This window comes from Vanacampus margaritifer, chromosome 1, assembly GCF_051991255.1.
Source record: "Vanacampus margaritifer isolate UIUO_Vmar chromosome 1, RoL_Vmar_1.0, whole genome shotgun sequence".
Lineage (NCBI taxonomy): Eukaryota > Metazoa > Chordata > Actinopteri > Syngnathiformes > Syngnathidae > Vanacampus > Vanacampus margaritifer.
In genome coordinates, this window is record NC_135432.1 from 15,504,779 (window position 1) to 15,522,097 (window position 17,319).

The 17,319-nt window shown below is 39.7% G+C and overlaps 1 protein-coding gene across 1 annotated transcript in view; it reads left to right on the forward strand.

The window, feature by feature from the left end:
- The window catches only part of ntsr1 (neurotensin receptor 1 (high affinity)), a 32,904-nt gene extending 16,444 nt beyond the window's left edge, over window positions 1-16,460 (forward strand). Inside the window, exons 2-4 of the mRNA XM_077574313.1 lie at window positions 5,660-5,861; window positions 10,696-10,780; window positions 14,743-16,460. Coding sequence (XP_077430439.1) covers window positions 5,660-5,861; window positions 10,696-10,780; window positions 14,743-14,998 — 543 coding nt within the window. The 3' untranslated portion in view covers window positions 14,999-16,460. The remainder of the gene's footprint in view (window positions 1-5,659; window positions 5,862-10,695; window positions 10,781-14,742) is intronic.
- Window positions 16,461-17,319: the final 859 nt, after the last annotated feature.

Sequence of the window (17,319 nt, forward strand, 5' to 3'; positions counted from 1 at the left end):
TTCACAAGTTAGTCTCCTACACCTTTAAAATAACACTGTGACTAATGGACACATTCCAAATACTATCCCATTTGTCGGTGAGCGAACGTGTCCAAATGCTTTGCCTCATGGAACAGTGATGGAGTGCAGACGACTTTACCAGCATCAGTTATGTGTGTATTATGTTTGCCAAGTACAATATATCTCAATCGCTTTCATTTCACACACGCTTCACTTTTATGCCTCATGCAGAGGAGGGAAATAAAAATGTGTTATAATTAATGATTGTGATGACAGCGTGAAAAGGAAATCAGCTTCCCCCGGCTTTGTGGTGACTTTCAACGCCCTTAGTATGCCTTATATTATGCAATTATTTCATGCCGTGCTTTTCAAATCACTACTGTAAAATGCTACACTTGGAACAGCTTTTTTTTCTTCCTCCGTTAATGTCATCCATCAAGGTGGAACTATGTGAATGAAATGAGAGTATCCTTAGGGTGCATGTTCTCAGTCATACCATGTCTTTTAATCATCGTCTTAGACTATAACTGCAGTAGAGACAGAGTAAGGGTAGCTTAGGCTTGGTAATGGGCTCTAGCCTGTCGCAGACTGTGGTGAGGGAGATTAGGTGTCTTTTATTACCTGCTCTGTGAAGCACTTTGGGGTGTCGATGTTGTATGCAGCAGTTAAAAAAAAAAAATATATATATATATATATATATATATATATATATATATATATATATATATATATATATATATATATATATATATATATATGTATATATATATATATATATATATATATATGTATATATATATATGTATGAAAGGAGCTATATTATAAAGTATTTGTTGACTGAAACTATTTAGAGTCTTTAAAGAACCAAATGTGTTTTCATAAATATCACATTTTAATTTGTTCTTCAAATGAACAGATGGACAAAAACGATTCAGTCTGCAAAAGAAATGACACGAGTGTAATTGTGAACATCAAAGAAAATTTTGTTTATTCAAGTAAACTAACCCAGTGTGTCCCAATCTTTAGTGAGCCAAAGAACCCATTTGAAAAGAAAAGCAAAGAAAAAAAATGTCAAGAAAAAACTCACGCCAATTATGATGATGTAGTCTTCTCACAAATTGACTAATGGAACACCAATGAACTGTTCTGCCTAATTTTTGGATAAATGAAATTTAACGGGATGATTTCCTCTGACAAAACTCACGGCACACTTGGTGCCACCGCAACCCGGTTAGGAATCACTGACTGAACTAACAGAAACATTTTTTAAACAAACAATATAGTAATTAATAGTCTTCAAAGAGCCATTATGCAATTTTGTAAACTTCAAAAATACGTTTTTCAACTAACCTAACCTCAAATAAATTTAAAGGCTTTATTTAAACAAATTCTCATCCTTCCAATTTCTACTTTATATCGCTCATCCTGAATGTAAATGAAGATAACGTTTTTGAGAGCATCATCCAGTTTATAGATTTACATGGATTGTTTTTTTCTTCACACTGATGACAGTTTAGAATTAACTTGTGCAAATGTAAAATTTTATAAACATGGAAGACAGTTTTGAGTTTGTGATGAAACTAACTTTGACATTTTGTGAAAAGATTATATTCAAAAAAAAAACATAGTGTCATTTAGCATTTAAATAGACAGTGTAGAAAATACACATAGATGCATTTGAATGTTCAATAAAAAAGTTAAGACATAGATACATGCTTTTTATTTAGTCTGAACATGAAGTCGCATCATTAGCTACTTTCATACGACCATTACTGTATTATGAATATCACTCTGTTTTGCTTATTCGTGATGAGAACAGAGATTGTGCGCATTACCAACCATCTGTATACAGTAAGTTAGAAAAATGTAAACATGTCGGACTGTGAAGACACTTAACTTTTGTTGACACAGTAAGGCACTTTTTCTTTGCAGCGTGTGCCTCATGGTGCAGCAACTGTGCCGTCGTGCTTTATGGCGGGCCGGGCTATATTCAACAGCTGCCTAAAGAGTTCATGTTTTGAATTTGAAGATCAATAATACTACATTTGCTCACAACGTCCACTTTGAGCTCAATTCACTTTTTCCTATTTTTGCTCCAATTGCATAATGACACATTTAACAGAATGAAAACAAGCCCTGAAACCGTCAGCACCCATTTCCCGGCTGTTCGAAACAAAGTGTTGATACCCACACAGCTCTGTCCATATGGACAATTCAAAGGCATGGAAGCGAGTGAGCTCACACCAACCTTACATGCTGCAGCAATCCCCTCCCCACTTATGATTGTTGTCAGCCTGTGAAGGAAGAGTCGATTGAGGGCAACTTCTCAAGAAGGTGCAAATCGCCTGCGATCGACACAGCGTGTGGAGGCCGAGCAGGGTTGTTGGCCTCGGGCATTCTTTGTCAATGTAAACATTGTGCCTATGTCTGCTTGTCATTCTGAGGTCACCTGAACCCAATAGGTTGACATCTGTATCACACTGTGCAGCAGGTGCCGTGGTCATGCAGGATGAGAGGATGCCAAAAAAAAGACATGAGGATCAATATATGAGTTGAGTATGTAGTGTTGGACTTGGCAAAACTTGTGATGATTTCTAAGATTTGTTTTTTCGCATTTGTTTTTATTTTCATAACCCCCCTTCCCACACACACACACACACACACACACACCCCTTAAGCCACACACACACAGCATGAAATTAGATTCCAACAATTTCCCTAGTAATGAAATTTTATTTTACTATTCTTTTATTTTTTATTTCTATTTTGCCACAGCAAGGGAAGTGGAACTACATATAGAGGAAAACCTGAAGCTCAGAGCCAAATTTCTTCACATTCAAATACAGAAGCCAGATGTAATACATAAAATGTAACATCTGTCTTGTGACCGACCGCCTGTCCAATAGATTCAATCGAATGCAGACAAATTGATTTGCTTCACTTTCCATCAATCTGTACTGGAGGTTATTGTCTATATGTTACCGCAGTTGTAACGTCCTTGTTCAGTTTAACCAAATCAACCAAAGCACTTCAAGTCTAAAAGCACTAAAAGTAATTACCACTGTACTAGGTTTACAAATGTAAAGAACTCCAGTACTTCCGAGGATGCTTCCACTGGTTAGTACTTCTGCGTCACAATTTTGAGGTTTAGGGTTCAACACTCGACTCGTCTCCAGCCGTCCTGTGTGGAGTTTGTTCTCTCTGTGCTTACCTAAATGTTCTTCCCCATTCCAAAAGCATTTAAGGTGTGAATGCAAGTTGTTTGTTGTCTTGGTTGGGTGTGGAGAAGACAGTGAGTTGGAACACTTTCAAAGTGCTTCATAAATTGGGTGAACCCAAACTGAGCCCAGGCTCAGACCTGGGAAAGATGGTCTCTTTGCTCACCGCCGCCAAATCAAACAAAAGGCAAAGACCACATTGTCATCTCAAAATGATGGTTCTTACCTGTCAAAAGTGAATGAGCAAAAACTGTTGATAACAAAAATGCTTTCTTGTTGATTATACTGTTCTGACTTTTGGGTCGAGTGTCTTGGCAGCTGTGCAATTCAGAATTTGAGCCTCACAAGTCATTGTACCCTTACGTACACGAGTGAGATCGGCCTATCACAAGCATACTCTAGAAAATTTTCCATCAGCCAGTATGGAAGAATAAATAGATTTGGGGATTAGCGTTTTCTCTTACTTTGTGTGTGTGTGTGGTCTTGATTTTGTTACATAGTGGGGCCAACATTTCGAGATTTCACAGAGTTGTGGGTCCACCCGTCCATGTGAGGCCATTTTGCTGGGCCCCACAAGTTTAGACCTCTTTTTGAGGGTCAAGACTTGGCTATAGAGTTTAGGTTTGAATTGGGTTATGGTTGAGGTTAGGGTAAGGAATAGGGGCAGGCAATCATTTTTGATGGTTGAGTTAGGGGAAGGGGCTAGGAAATACATTATGTCAATGAGATGGCCCCACAAAGATAGTAAAACAAACCTATGTGTGTGTGTGTGCGTGTGCGTGCGTGCGTTCGTGTGATTCTTTTATTTTATCCCTTGCACAACAACGCTGTGGTAGCTATTAAGAGAGAGCGATGAGTGCCTCTAATACACTTGGCATGAGGAGTCTGTCATCATTCAAGACCTTGCTAGGCTAAATATTCTGAAGTTACAAATAATTGGAAAACTAAATAGGTGCTATTATTAATATTAGTATTAATTATTCAGCATTAATTTTCTATACCATTTACGGTTGTGTAAATGTTACTAGCACAAACGACTCAACCGCGCTACGGTCCAACATTGCAGCTCGGATTTTGACATAATTGTGCTTGACTACACTGAACACTTAACACACATTCTCTGTTAGCACATTTTTTTCCCAGTTCTTGGCTCACACAGCTAAATGACAACAATGTCATTTAAAAAAAAAAGAAGTGCACTTTGAGACCAGTTTTCAAATAATAAAAATTCTGCCCTGTAAACAAATGGCCCTAACGACATTGTCAACAACAACAACCAAAATGTGCTGGAAAACTAATCTTTAATTGGCGTACACTCCAACCTAATTAGAAAAATCTCATTTAACTGCGTTGTTATCTGAGTTGGTGGATGATAGAAGAGCCACCAGCAGCCAGTCGTAAATCTTCAGAGACAAGAAGATAAATTAAGGAAATCAGGCCTCTGCACTTAATCAACATATTTGAAGCCTGTGAAATTGGGAAGCGTGTGAATATGCAGCTCGACCTTGACTTTTCCTTGATTTGATTTTTTTTTTGCCCAAACGCAAATGCTCGACATCATCTGTCTGAGCCACTCAAGCACTGTAATTCAAGTAACAGCAGGCTATTCGTTATTCTAAACCCCTACCGGTGCCACTGACTGTAAATATCCCTTTCCAACCTGAGGTTCCATCTCATTGTGACGCCAGCGTTTGTCTTGCTGCTTCACCCTCAGCTCCCCCGTTTCAACTTCAATCAATCTTCACCATCTTGGAGTCAGAGAACCTTTCTAAGGCAGCCTTCCTGGTCATTAAAGCCATTAACATTTTTCCTCCATGATTCCCTGCATCACAACTCTGCATGGTCTCTGCCTGCATCAACATCCCTTACACAAAAAATGTGCATTCTCCACATTGGAGCCAGCTTTCCCCCCAGACTTTCTCCATTTCTCCTACCATTGTCTTTATATCCTGTCCACCTTTTCCCCTTTCTGCAATAGGAGTCCGTTGGTATTTTATTGATTTTTGTCACAATGATTACATCTGTGCAGTCTCATGGAATCCCATAGATCAATGGTAATAACATTTCAGCGACACTATCAGGCAGGTAGATTACTGTGTGCGTGTTGTTTTTGTCGGTTAGCAGTTTTGGGAAACTAAACTATAAAGATATTTTTTATGTATTTATTTATTTTTTCCTCAGGTTTTTCCAAGCCTCTCACCCCTACCAAAAAAATATCCCAAATGAAATTGATCTGCCATTTGAAGATACACTTTATTATATACAGAAAAAAAAACACATTTATCTGAGTTATTTGATGGATAAAATGAAATATATAAATTAAACATTGATGATATTCCAAATGACTTTCTTGGTTTTGGTTGCTTGGGAGGTAAAATAAGGATGGTAAAACAGTTTAGCCCTAACATGCTTTTTTTTTTTTTTTGTCCCCTTCTGAACAGGTGAATGCCTTCCTGTCCTTTGTGGTACCCATGGTGGCCATTTCGGCACTCAACGGGGTCATCGCCAATCAGCTGTTGCGAATGTTCCATGAGGCCGAGCAAGACAATCGTGTCTGCATAATTGCCGGCAATCCCACGATGCTCAACGTGTCGGTGGAGCCCAATCGTGCTCAGTCACTTCGCCATGGAGTTCTTGTTCTTCGTAAGTCTTTGCTTCATTCCTCTCTGGCCGGGCCACAAACCAAAGCTGCCCGACGTCTACACAGTCTCACTTCATGTAGCATCTACTCAATATCGTTGTCATTCTAAATTCCATATCCCACTGAGGGGCGAACATTTGCGAGCGTTTGCGTGGGTAGCGGATTTCTCGTCAGGGTTTGTTCATTGTCGCAATCGCTCGTCAAATGCTCACCAGATGTTCGCCAGATGTTGGGCAACAGTTTTAATGTTTTTTTTCTTATCACGAGAAAAGTTTGAACATGGGCAGCAACCATTAAAACTGTTGGAGAACATCTGGTAAATGTCTTTGTGACCTTTAACGAACTCTGACGAAAAATCAATAAACACTACCCTTTGGCAAATGTCCGCCGCTCAGTGGGACACGGGCTTTATGGTCAATACGATTTAGGCTTTGTACACACATTTAAAAAATAAAAAACAAAAACAGCCATTTCACAGTTTTAGTCCTATTATGTATGTGTGTGCTCAGATAATCTAAATACAGAGCACCGCACACATACAGACTATTTTCTGCCAAGTCTCCCGTGATCACACCTGATGATTCTTACTGAAGTCTTACACTGCTTGTCACAACTTCCTACCTTAGTTTTAACACCTCTAATTGAGGATGCTGTGTGGTATGAAATAACAAAAAAGGCAAAGTCTGCATGCGGAGAGAAAGTGTTGGCGAACGTCATGACCAGAGGCGTATTAAGCCCATTTTTGGGGGTGCTTCAGCAAAAAAAGTAGCCTTGTGGAGTAAGTCATGGACATGAGATTGTTTTTCAACCAACAAAAGCTAAATTTTGAAGTATTTTTATTAAAGAAAAGGTGTAAAAAGGGGGAGAGAGACTAGTGATAAAGTCAATTTGTTTTGTTAATATGTTTTATATGATATGTCTGCACTTCACACATACATAGACTTGTGCATGTATTATTAATATTATTTAGTAGATTCAAGCGCATTTCTTGTTTGATGTGTATGTTACACAGCAAATTATCTGGTGTTCCGTCCGTCCGTCTTCTTCCGCTTATCCGGGGTTGGGTCGCGGGGGCAGCAGCTTTAGCAGGGAAGCCCAGACTTCCCTCTCTCCAGCCACTTCAGCCAGCTCATCCGACGGGACCCCAAGGCGTTCCCAGGACAGCCGAGAGACATAGTCTCTCCAGCGTGTCCTGGGTCGTCCCCGGGGCCTCCTGCCGGTATGACATGCCCGGAACACCTCCCCAGGGAGGCGTCCAGGAGGCATCCGAACCAGATGCCCGAGCCACCTCAACTGGTTCCTCTCAACGTGGAGGAGCAGCGACTCGACGCTGAGTCCCTCTCGGATGACCGAGCTTCTCACCCTATCTCTAAGGGAGAGCCCGCGGAGGAAACTCATTTCGGCCGCTTGTATCCGGGATCTTGTTCTTTCGGTCACGACCCACAGCTCGTGACCATAGGTGAGGGCAGGAACGTAGCTCGACCGGTAAATCGAGAGCTTTGCCTTTCGGCTCAGCTCCTTCTTCACCACAACGGACCGATACAGCGTCCGCATCACTGCAGACGCTGCACCGATCCGCCTGTCGATCTCCGGCTCTAACCTACCCTCACTCGTGAACAAGACCCCAAGATACTTGAACTCCTCCACTTGGGGCAGGACCTCCTCCCCGACCCGGAGAGGGCATTCCACCCTTTTCCGACTGAGGACCATGGTCTCGGATTTGGAGGTGCTGATCCTCATCCCAACCGCTTCACACTCGGCTGCGAACCGCTCCAGTGGGAGCTGGAGGTCACGGCTTGAAGAAGCCAACAGCACCACATCATCTGCAAAAAGCCGAGATGCAATGCTGAGGCCACCAAACCGGACCCCCTCAACGCCTCGGCTACGCCTAGAAATTCTGTCCATAAAAGTTATGAACAGAATCGGTGACAAAGGGCAGCCTTGGCGGAGTCCAACCCTCACAGGAAACAAATTCGACTTACTGCCGGCAATGCGGACCAGACTCTGACATCGGTCGTACAGGGACCGAACAGCCCGTATCAGGGGGCTCGGTAAACCATACTCCCGAAGCACCCCCCACAGAACTCCCCGAGGGACACGGTCAAACGCCTTCTCCAAGTCCACAAAGCACATGTGGACTGGTTGGGCGAATTCCCACGCACCCTCGAGGACCCTGCTGAGGGTGTAGAGCTGGTCCACTGTTCCACGGCCGGGACGAAAACCACACTGCTCCTCCTGGATCCGAGATTAGACCTCCCGACGGACCCTCCTCTCCAGCACCCGTGAATAGACCTTACCTGGGAGGCTGAGGAGTGTGATCCCTCTAAAGTTGGAACACACCCTCCGGTCCCCCTTCTTAAAAAGGGGAACCACCATCCCGGTCTGCCAATCCAGAGGCACCGTCCCCGATGTCCACGCGATGCTGCACAGACGTGTCAACCACGACAGCCCCACAACATCCAGAGCCTTTAGGAACTCCGGGCGGATCTCATCCACCCCCGAGGCCCTGCCACCGAGAAGCTTTCCAACCACCTCGGCGACTTCGACCCCAGAGATAGGGGAGCCCACCTCAGAGTCCCCAGACCCTGCTTCCTCAAAGGAAGGCGTGTTGGTGGAATTGAGGAGGTCTTCGAAGTACTCTCCCCACCGGTTCACGACGTCCCGAGTCGAGGTCAACAGCACCCCGTCTCCACTATACACAGTGTTAACTGTTCCTTCTTCAGCTTGACGGCATCCCTTACCGCTGGTATCTAGTGTTCAATTGAGTTAAAAATCTAGTGTTCATTATTTTTGGGGTGTTATTTGAACACTCAAAGTGAAGAAAAAGCTCTACGGGTGGTGTTACTTTAGAGTCAAACTCGTTACCTTATACATGCGGGCTCTTTTCTCTCTTTTCTCATTTACCGTGAGCCGTGCGGGAACTAGGCCTACAAGAAAGAATTTTGCGTCAACAAACATGTACTATCTCGTGATGTACGTGTAAGTGTTGTTGCCCCCCCAAGTACTAAGTAGTAGGTTCGAGTCCCACTGTCTCCTTTTGGGTTGGAAAATACAAACTTGTCAAGAAGTAATTCTAAAACTGTGGGAAATTAACACGGAAAGGAATGAAAATAACAAGTCGTGGTTAAAAGTGACAACAAAACTGTGAGAAATTCATACCAAAAATAACACTTTTAAGTGTTAAAAATAACACTGATAATGTGAAAAAAATAACAATGATAGGTGAAAGTAGATATCACTTTAAAGTGCAAAAAGTTCACTTTTATGTGTCAAATAATAACACTATGGGTGTAATTTCACTCTACTAATGAGTTAAATTTTTACACAACTATATAAACTCAGGGAAAGTGTTAAATTTAACACTATGGGAGTTAAATTTACACTTCCGATTTTACTGTGTATGTACAGTATGTTTTTTTTATAACATAGTACAGACAAGCAATATAGAGTCAAAAAACAAACATTCTGTATGAAGTTAATGTCTGTTCAAATATCTTATATGTTGTGCGATTAATTTCAAAAACAAGTCAAAGGTCCATTTTTTGTTCATTCTCACTGTAAACTGTGGGGAGCTGGTTTATTGCAGAAACATGCATACTGTACTGTCAATGCGTATGTTGAGGAGCTGTTGTTTCAAAAAGAGTACCCTTCCCCATGAATTAGACTTAGGATATGTTTTAAGTATTTTAAGTCCTTCTCCTTTGCATAACTTTTATTACATTCAGTTTACTCACCGACTTCCCATGCGATTTTTGGAGCGGGAAGTACCCCAAAACCACAACAAGCGACCTATCACAACCCCAACTCCCCCTGCTCTTTGTACCACCCAAGCACCTCCAAACGTCTTTATAGCACCCCTAAACCTCTGATCCTAGAATCGCCTCTGGTCATGGCTGACTGGTTTTGAGAATTGGGAGAGGCTGAACATGGGGGTGGCATTCTGCAACAGGCTTCAGACAAATGAGACCTTCCACCTAACTCTGACTTCATGATGAAGGTCTGCCTTGAGGAGGGTGGAATCGCACTCCAGACACATTTAAAACTCAGTCTCTCAGTCTTATGTCCCCTTTGCACGATAAATTACGCATGAGGGGTTTTCAATGCAAGACATAGATAGATAGATAGGTAGGTAGATAGATAGATAGTACTTAAAGCCAAGCAGCTCGTTTTTACTTAAGCTTATTTCACCCCTGCTGCCTATTTTATTTAATTAATTAATTTATTTATTTTAAATTTAAATAGAGCATCATTGATTTTCTGCTTCAGGCATGTTCAGAGGTGTCAGTTCTTCATTGTATCAGCTTGTGTATATTCCTTTAGCGGCTGTACTTAAAACCATTAGGAAGATAAATGTCAGTGATCGGATACAGGTTGGCAATAATACTCAGTTTTGACAGCACAAAACACATTTCCAACCCTCTAATGTATTTCATAAACTGAAATGTCAGTATCGTGTTGACTTAATTGGTTTGCAGAATGTTTCAACTCTGGAATCTACTACTAAAATTTGTCGGTCATGCAGTTTGATCAAACTTTTTTGTTACCTCGGAAGCATTTGCATTCATCTGCAAGATTGACTGTCACAAGTCTTCCATCAACTGCTAACATGACTGAAAATAAATTATTAAAATTTTCAGAGATTTTAAGTAAATATTCAATAGAATAATGTCACTTGGCTGCTTTGACATGTTGAACGGAAAGTGTAATTCCAAGCGACAAAATGCTAACATTTATGCTAACGAGCTATTTTCAATGAATTGATGAATATTGTTTAGTGTCTAACTAGCTTTGTCACATTTTCTTTCTTACATGTTGTCTGATGTTGTTTCCGTTCAGGGGCGGTGGTCATAGCCTTTGTGGTATGCTGGCTGCCGTATCACGCCCGCCGCCTCATGTTCTGCTACGTTTCTGACTGGTCCGAGTGAGTCATGTCTCTTTTTCTCTCAGCATCTCCTTGTGTGTTTGCAAACATTGCACGCCTGAATGACCATGTTATGTACAAATACGTAAACACGTACTGGCCGTAGGCAGTTGAGAGAATCTGCCAATGAGAGGATTCATCTTGCTGAATGGATTACCTCCATCTACCATTCTCATCCTGGCTCTTGTTTCTGCTCCCCTGTTGGATGGTTAGCATTTATAACCCCCCTGTTACCTTAAAACTATGGTTAGGGTTTCAAATTAGGGATTCACATTAGGGCTACTGTTTCAAGGTAGGGTTTAAACTTCAATTGGCGTTTAAAAGTAGTTTCCAACTAGAGTCACAATTAATGACAATGGTTAGGGATTTGAATGATGGATGCAACTGTCAGCTCAAAATTGAGTTTGGCTTTCATACAAGAGTTTTGTTTCAAATTAGGGTTTTGAATAAGGGTTATAGTTTCAAAGTAGGGTTGTTAAATTAGGGTTAGTGTTTTAAAGTAGGGTTGGTAAACTAGGGTTAGTGTTTCAAAGTAGAGCTTTAAATTTGGGTTTAGGGTTTCTAATTAGGGTTTTGAACTAGGGTTATGTTTCAGATAGCATTTTAAAATAGGGTTTGGGGGTTTTATAGTGAAATTGCAAATAGCGAATGAATGACGGCCATCGAAATGCATTGGAGAAAAAAATGATCAATTATAAATAAAAAAAGAAAGAAAACACTGATAAACTTCTGATATTTGTTTTCCACATAAAAATTGGTTGTTTACCCCCCAAGAAAAACAACTTTTTTTATTATTAGAATTATTAATGAAAGAAATATTGGGGAAAAGTGCACGTTATATGTTTTATATCTTAAATATTCCGCGCTGGCATTTTTAAATAATCTGCTTCTTTCATCTTGCCTTTACTGCGTTGGCACATATTGCTTGCTCCTTTTGCTATGGCTGATATTTCTGTTTTGCATGAACTATTTCCAGTATCTGTGTGTATATAAAAACAAAATGTGTCAATGTGTGATTTAGTAAGTAGCACAAATGTAGTGTAACGCAATACTATCCAGAAAATACAATATACAATGCAATACAACTTATTATTTAGATTGGTAGTCATTAGTAATATACAGTATACAGTATTACGCCTTGGAAGAAACTTAACACCACGTTTACTTAGTCATATTGTGCTGAGTAGCCAAGATCACTTTACGTGCAATTCACCAAAAATCATTTAGAGCTATGTATATGTGCACGAGGCTATAATGTTTCGGGGTTTTTTTTGGGAGCCTTGGGGTACAATATCTGCTTCTGCTCCATATGAAACAGTGCCATCTTATTAGATGCTGTTGAAAATTGGCTCATAAAGGTTGTTCTCTTGGAATTCATCTTTTCCTAGGTAATAAAAGGCTGCAAAAAAGAAAAAGAGCTCACACCCATTAGAGCACTTGTTATCATCCAGCAGATTATTTAGCTTTTTTTTTTTTGCAGCTAGTCTTTTCAGTTTTGTATTATTTCGGTGACTAGATAAGTAAATGGTGATGTTACAGTTTCATGCATCTTAAGCCAGATCAAATTTGTTGCACAGATTTAGATCGCACATTTCAACTGATTTGAATTGATCATAAAAATAGAGGGCTAAATGTCCAGTCCAGGGATCCCCCTGCCTCTCCCTCAAAGTAATCTGGAATAGGCTCCATTTCACCTGCGTATACTAATAATAATAATAATAATAATAATAATAATAGGAATAAGTGGTATAAAAAATGGATGGATGGACAACATTTTCGGATAATGGACTTGAAAACCCAGAGACTCAAATTCACAAATCAAGTGCAACGGCAAATCAACTGACTGCCAAAGTATCATATTTATTCTATTACGGCTCATTTTTCAAAACATAGCCCTGACGCTAACAGTCGCAATTCCGCATCATTGACAACATGATTAAACATCAACATTTGATCAATGGTGCCTATTTCAAGTGTAGTTGTAATTGTCAGTTTCATAGCTGATGTGTCAACCTCCCATTAATGAACAGAACCCAGTGAGGATATATTTATAATGAAAAGGTCACGCTCAAAACAATCCAAGTTGTCCTCCTCATTCCTCTCTTCATTCATCTTAAATGGTGCCGCCGTATGCTGACGGGCACACACACCATTGACTGTGTGCACCCATGTACAAGATCCATGTCTCAAGCCTCCATCTCTACAAACACAAGCGATCAATAGAACGGACCCTAGTAACTGAGATGGTGTATGGCCGTAACATATCGACGTGTTATGACTGACCTATATTGTGGGTTTAGTGCCTGTGTGCCCCAGTGTCACATGGTTGCTCCGTGGATTCCCAATTTGATTATTAGAAATAAGATTGTCCACATAAGATTTGCAACTACTATTGAAGAGTCCTTATTTCTGTATGGAAACCCTGACTTTTACATTAACCATCATGTTTTGGATACACACTAGCTGAGTTGATTAAGGATCCAAATGTTACTCGTCAGCATCCATTACATCAATTTTCTTCAACACTTGTCCTCGTTAAGGTAGCAGATGAGCACCAACAGGACACACGTTGGACTGGTTGCCAGTCAGACCACATGTAGACAACGATCCACGCTCTCGTTTACATCTAGACAATTTAATTCAATGTTACGATTGAAGAACCGGGAGAGAACGTGCAAACTCAAAACAAGACTTTTTGTGAGGAATCCTAATGAATTCTAAGACAAGCGGGCCCCTATAGGTGTCACTACAATCCAAAATCAGCTGGGAGGCAAATTAGCAGTAGTTTGCTGGTAAAATATGCACTTTGTTCTTGGCTTGATATTTTAGGTAGATTACAAAACCTAACTATCTTTATGTCTGCTGCGTATTGCATTTACTATATAATTGTTTTATAAGTCTGTTCTGTTATCAGGCTACAATTGCAGTTAAATGGCATGAAAAAAATGAAACGTGTGGTGGAAAAACAGTGTAATGATATACAGTACAGTAGGCCACTTAAATCCGTGTGACTAATTGCGGAAAGTGCATGTTAAGAGTATTTTGAAAAGAACTGGTGGGGGTCAGCTGACTTTTTCTGTCATCTAAGTGTACTGTTTGGAATAAATCAGATGGTGATGAACAGAATCAGTGGTCCAGCAATGAAGGAAAGTGGGTACATGAAGTCAAAATGATGTGTTCACTGACTATTTAGAGAATTAAGGAAGTACGCATGTTGGCGCTCTTCCGTTAAAGAAAGACACAAATACAATGGTTACTCAAACACCTGACAAAGGTAATCGTCAATAAATATATGCTCAAAATAAAATTAATAATTAATAAAACAGAATTACACTATATGAAACATAATAATAATAATAATAATAATAATAATGCACAACATTTTGACAATCAGAAATCAATTAGGTATATAAAAAATATAAAAAAAATCAATGGCTGGATTAATGAATGAATAGTTAAGAAAAACAATACGTATGCTATACAACACATGTTTACATGTAAAATAATCTATTCTCTCAACACTACGTGCAATGCCAGTCTATTTTAATCTTATTGGTAAATTCCGTCAAATATTTCAATATAAATAAATAACTAAATGAGGCATTAAATGTGTGTGGTACATGCAAATAAAAGGTAAAGAGTTTAACAACTCTTACTCTTTGCGACTCGAAAATTGATAAATGTTGTGAAAGTATAGTCAATAAATGTAATGTGGCTGTTGAAGTGAAAGTTCTTTTTTAGCTATAAAGGCAAAAACAAGCACTTGAACACAAATTGAAAACAAAGTGCTGAGCAGCAGTTTTAAAGGCTAGTAAACAAATTGAACAGAGCCAGTTGTTTGCTGAATCAAAAAAGATGAGAGGTTGCAGTGTATTAATTTTGAAATAAAATGGATGCTTTAAGATGGGACGCGGGCGTTTTCCAGAAAGTAACGATGTCTCCCACTGTATGCTCCCTCCCAGTAACCTGTACGACTTCTACCACTACTTCTACATGGTGACCAACGTCCTCTTCTACGTCAGCTCGGCCATCAACCCCGTCCTCTACAACTTGGTTTCGGCCCCCTTCCGCCAGATCTTCTTCTCCACGTTGCGCTACTTCTACATGCCCTGCCGTCACTCCCGCAGGAGGCGTCCTGGCCCTCTGAGCCGCCATTCCCTCAGCATCTCCAGCAACCACACACTCTCCACCAACATCATCAAGGAGACGGCCTACTGATTCATACGTCGTGGTAACACCGCCATCCTGTGCCATTTTGTGATTACTTGTCCATCTCTGTCATGGATTTGGAGACGATCCAGAACTTGGATCCTTATAGTGAATGTTTGTGAAATAAACATCTGATTGATTGTGTGTTGCTAACAACTGAACAACAACTGTGATACTCATGCTAACACACCACTGAAGGTGTAGTGGCTGGTCCATCTATCCTTACGAGTGTATAAAGATGGAGAACAAGGAGGTGCAGTTATTTTCGTAGTAAGTCAGTGTGGCATCTACACGTGGTACATGATGTATATTTTATGACATTTACTACACATCGTCGTAGATTTAACCTCAAAACCTAATTCCAAAAACGAGTCTCACAGCCAACGGTGTTTTGGTTTCAACACTCACAATAAATGAAAGCAGTTACACTTGTAATGGTCTTTCCAGAATTGGACAATTAAGAGAGCACCATTTTTGAAACAGATAGGATTTGTTGGTGTCAAGAAAAAACATCTTACAACTAGATGCGTCCCGCTCAATACTCAACAGTACAAATTTTTTTTTGCTGTTTGGTGCAGCCCTGCTGCAGATACTCAAATTGACACGAATAAATCCTTTACAATTAAATAAAGTAACTTACAACAACAAAAGTAATAGGTTGTATTTCTCTAGTAACCGGAACAAGGGTTTCAAGTAGCATGCTAACGAGCATATGCTAACTGTGGTAGCTGCTTTGCTAACTGATCAAAATCTTAGCTAACTGATGAAAATTCAAAAGTGATATTATTAATGTGTCTTTTTCTGACAATATGAGTAAAAGTGCAGTAAATGTCATCCAATTCTGCAATGATCCATGAGTCTCAAAGTGGTGCTTTTTTAAACCAACATCTCTTAACAAACACTGGTTTCAACAAGTGTAAATCAAAGTGAACAGAAAGACAACAAATGTTTTGTTGGAAAAAAAGTTTGCCACTTCCTGCTTTTTATCACTGTGGTACCCATCAAATCTAAATGGACATATTTTGGAAGTAAAGCGGTCTAATATGCAGGTTGCATTTGTTATTTTGTTATCCTTCGTGAAAAGAAATTTAAAAAAGGAGGCGGTAAATGTACAGTTAATGAAATGTAAATGTTGTAAACACAAATTCATACTCATGTTAAATCATGAAAATGTGCTTGTTGCTGTAAAGTGTAAATGGTTATCTAGTTTTGTTCAAATGCAACCTTTATTGGGGTTCTGTAGATAAATGTGTTCCTGCTGTGTCTTTGACTCCATACTGAATCAAAAGTGCAATTTCTTGTTGTTGCCTATCTTGCATTTGTAGTATGCTGAAACAATTTCTTTAAATTATTCACGGCTGTTTCAGTGCATATTATTTTGTGTCATTGTATTATTAATCAATAGATACAAAAATTGACCATTTCTTTGAGAGGTTGTTCCAAATTGGCTGTGCACTCAAATCACAGTAAACCGAAGCTGTTGTTTTTCATCAAACCGTGTCTGGGTTTTTATCTTAAATATGTTTTACTGGTGACAAGCAGAACCTGTGGTCTGCAGCCATATTTATTTGTACATCTTGATTTTACATTTATTTGTACTGGCAACCAGTTCATGGTGTCCCCCGCCAACTACGCGAAGCCGGGATGGATGGATGCACCATATCTAAACTATGATTTCAAAAAAACTAAACATATTAGAAACCATCAACATTATTCAAAAATGCAATATAACAACATGCAATTGTCCCTTGTACATTATCTGGAGTAGCTCAGAATGACAATTGATTTAATAACACGACAAAAATGAAAGTGCAAAATAGATTAGTTTTATTTGTTTCAAGCCATTCTTAACTACACTCATATAAAAGAAATGTGATTATTTACAGATGATTCACCTCCAGTTGACAGTCGACCACCAACTATCTCACACGGCCATATAAATGGAGTTTTATTTCATTTCATAATGAGAAAGCAAAGGGCATGAACCTCACCTTTTTTTTTTCTCAGCAAGCGCTCACGTCGGCTGTACGGACATTGAAAGGTGTACAAACACACACTTAGCACAGCAGTCTGTGACCTTTTCTGGCATTCACTCCCGACAACTGATAGCAGTGGGCTTAAGAGAAGAATTGCACTCAGCAAGCCCATAGATGCCGTTTTTAAGCAGACGTGTGCTGAGAAATTAAAATTCAGTTTGTGGGTGCAACCGAATATAATCTGTATCCACAAAAAAACAAAAACAAATAAATAAATAAAAACTAGACTATATACAGACTTATACACAAACCACACTGGTCTATAAGCCGCATGCATATATTACACACATTTCC